The 2,342-nt window shown below is 41.6% G+C and overlaps 1 protein-coding gene across 9 annotated transcripts in view; it reads left to right on the top strand.

The window, feature by feature from the left end:
* The window catches only part of slc4a4a (solute carrier family 4 member 4a), a gene marked incomplete at its 5' end in the record, with an annotated part of 46,463 nt that overhangs the window by 10,688 nt on the left and 33,433 nt on the right, over nt 1–2,342 (top strand). For 7 of the 9 annotated variants that reach the window (XM_014033286.1, XM_014033283.1, XM_014033280.1 and 4 more), the window contains 2 exon segments: nt 163–323; nt 1,915–2,094. In XM_014033286.1, the coding sequence (XP_013888740.1) occupies nt 163–323; nt 1,915–2,094 (341 nt within the window). 9 annotated transcript variants of the gene reach the window in all.

Here is a 2,342-nt window from a genome sequence, read left to right as displayed (position 1 = left end):
GGACACAAGTCCACTGTCTGACAGGACAAGAATGGACACAAGTCCACTGTCTGACAGGACAAGAATGGACACAAGTCCACTGTCTGAGGCCATATGAACATCATCAGAGCAGTGCTGATTCATTGAGTGGGTTTTCTTCTTGTGTTCTGTTGATCCCTGCAGGTGGATCAAGTTTGAAGAAAAGGTGGAAAAAGGAGGTGAACGYTGGAGTAAACCTCACGTGGCAACGCTGTCGTTACACAGCCTGTTTGAACTGAGGACATGCATAGAAAAAGGCACCATTATGCTGGACATGGAAGCTTCAACTCTGCCACAAGTTGTTGGTAAGTTAGCTCTGAATGTTAGTTTAGAATATTCTCAATAGAAAACAACTAAACAGAATCAAAACAAAATAGCTAGATCTGGTTGTAATGGAAATCATACTTTTGTATTTACATACTTTAATGACCAAGTTTGTCATGACACCCTGTTCATCAGCGATTATAGCCAGAACAAGATCTGCTAGCAACAATCACTCTTTGATATCACTTGTGTTTATCTTTGTGTTTACCTTGACCCAGAAGGAAATCAGTTCAAACATATGTCATTATGTTTGCAGTGTAGCCTAGATTTTAGCTTTGATAATCACATTTTCAAACTTACCATTCACACCGTGTCATGGCCCTGAACACATCATGTGATCAATGAGTCATATTTATTGCATTTTGTACTTTTTAAAAGTGTACACACAAAATATAACAGACACTTCAATAAAACACCTCTGAGAACCCTGATGACACATTATGAGACAGAACAGGTAAAAGTCAGGACATCAGGATAAGTCAGAATATTGTTTATGGAAACTTGATATTTATGAGAAAAAAGGGTTTCCAGTTTAGAACTTAGTGGGGACCTATTGGTGACCCCATTGGTGACCTTATTAAGGAAGTTCTGACCATTGACCACCAGCCACAACTCAGATAGATTTATCAGAGAAATTAAAGCAGAATCATTTAGATTATAATATTTTGTAGTGRGTCATATCAAAGGTCAAATCTAAGAATCTGGTGCCCACGTCTTCTATTTTGTTCAGAAATCCTGAATGTTTTCTAGGAAAAGCAGTGGTTCTGATTCTGAGCGCTGATGAGTGCAGAACCCAAAGTGCATGGAATGCAGGCTGTCCTGATTAATGATAGTGTACAATCCATGAGTTCAGAATCATTCCAACACTTCTTTACTTTGCTCTGGTTTTCAGAGCAYTTAACAGTCACAAGTCAACTTTACATTGGATCACTGGACCTACAAATCATTTGTAAATGGCCACACAAAGACTTCCTGATTCAAGGACAGCTAACTGTCTCCAGTTGTATCTCTATGCCCTCCCATGTCATGCACCCCCCCCCCCCCCCCCCCCCCCCCCCCCGGATTTGCCTGACTCTGGTCTTGACTCAGTTTGATTAATATGAAGTAATTGACTGTGCTGCCTGGACCGCTCAGGCCGAGAGGAGCTGGTTCTGGGTTTTAGAGAACTCCCTGAGGCTGCTTTCTGTCGCCATTCAGGCTTCTGACCTTCTTTTTAAAGATAGTGGTTTGACTGACCTGTTTCATGAAGACTCTTCCAGAGGCACATTAAAGTCTTGGATGCACTAATTGAGTTCTGATGAGGATGAAGGAACTTTTATCAGTCATTTACTTGTTTGCTTTGGCTGTGCTCTTAAATCCAGGGCAATGAAATGAAAAGTTTCAAACAACCCATGCAATAAACTTAGCTAAAATGTTCAAGGTTCTGATCAATAATCTAATGTTTACATGAAGAATATACATATCAAAAGTAGAACTGTGGGGCAGACATTAACTAAAACACATCCATGTAGCTCTGATTTCATTCAAATCTTTTCCTGAATTTACTGCCGTCTCCTTTCTGTGTGTCTTCAGAGATGATCACTGACAACCAGATTGAGATTGGCCAGCTGAAAGCTGACCTGAAGGACAAGGTGATGTTCACCCTGCTACGGAAACATCGCCATCAGACCAAGAAGTCCAACCTTCGCTCCCTGGCTGACATCGGCAAAACGGTCTCCAGTGCAAGTAGGCTGTTTTCCAACCAGGACAACGGTAACACCTGAGCCAGTTTGGTGCAGTCTTTTCTACTTTTCATCCAACCAAATCAAAAAGGATCAACTTGGTGCTGAGATGAACAATGAGTTCTGAGGGCAGAGAAACACTGCCACCACCTTCTACTAGAACTCTCCAAGAACCCTAACTGAACCTAACCAAACCCAACCCAACCAAACCAAACCCAACACAACCTAACCAAACCCAACACAACCTAACCAAACCCAACACAACCTAACCAAACCCAA

The sequence above is a fragment of the Austrofundulus limnaeus genome, unplaced genomic scaffold (assembly GCF_001266775.1).
Source record: "Austrofundulus limnaeus strain Quisiro unplaced genomic scaffold, Austrofundulus_limnaeus-1.0 Scaffold1686, whole genome shotgun sequence".
Lineage (NCBI taxonomy): Eukaryota > Metazoa > Chordata > Actinopteri > Cyprinodontiformes > Rivulidae > Austrofundulus > Austrofundulus limnaeus.
Note: the sequence above shows the minus strand (reverse complement) of the source record. Positions and strands in the feature narration are given on the sequence as shown.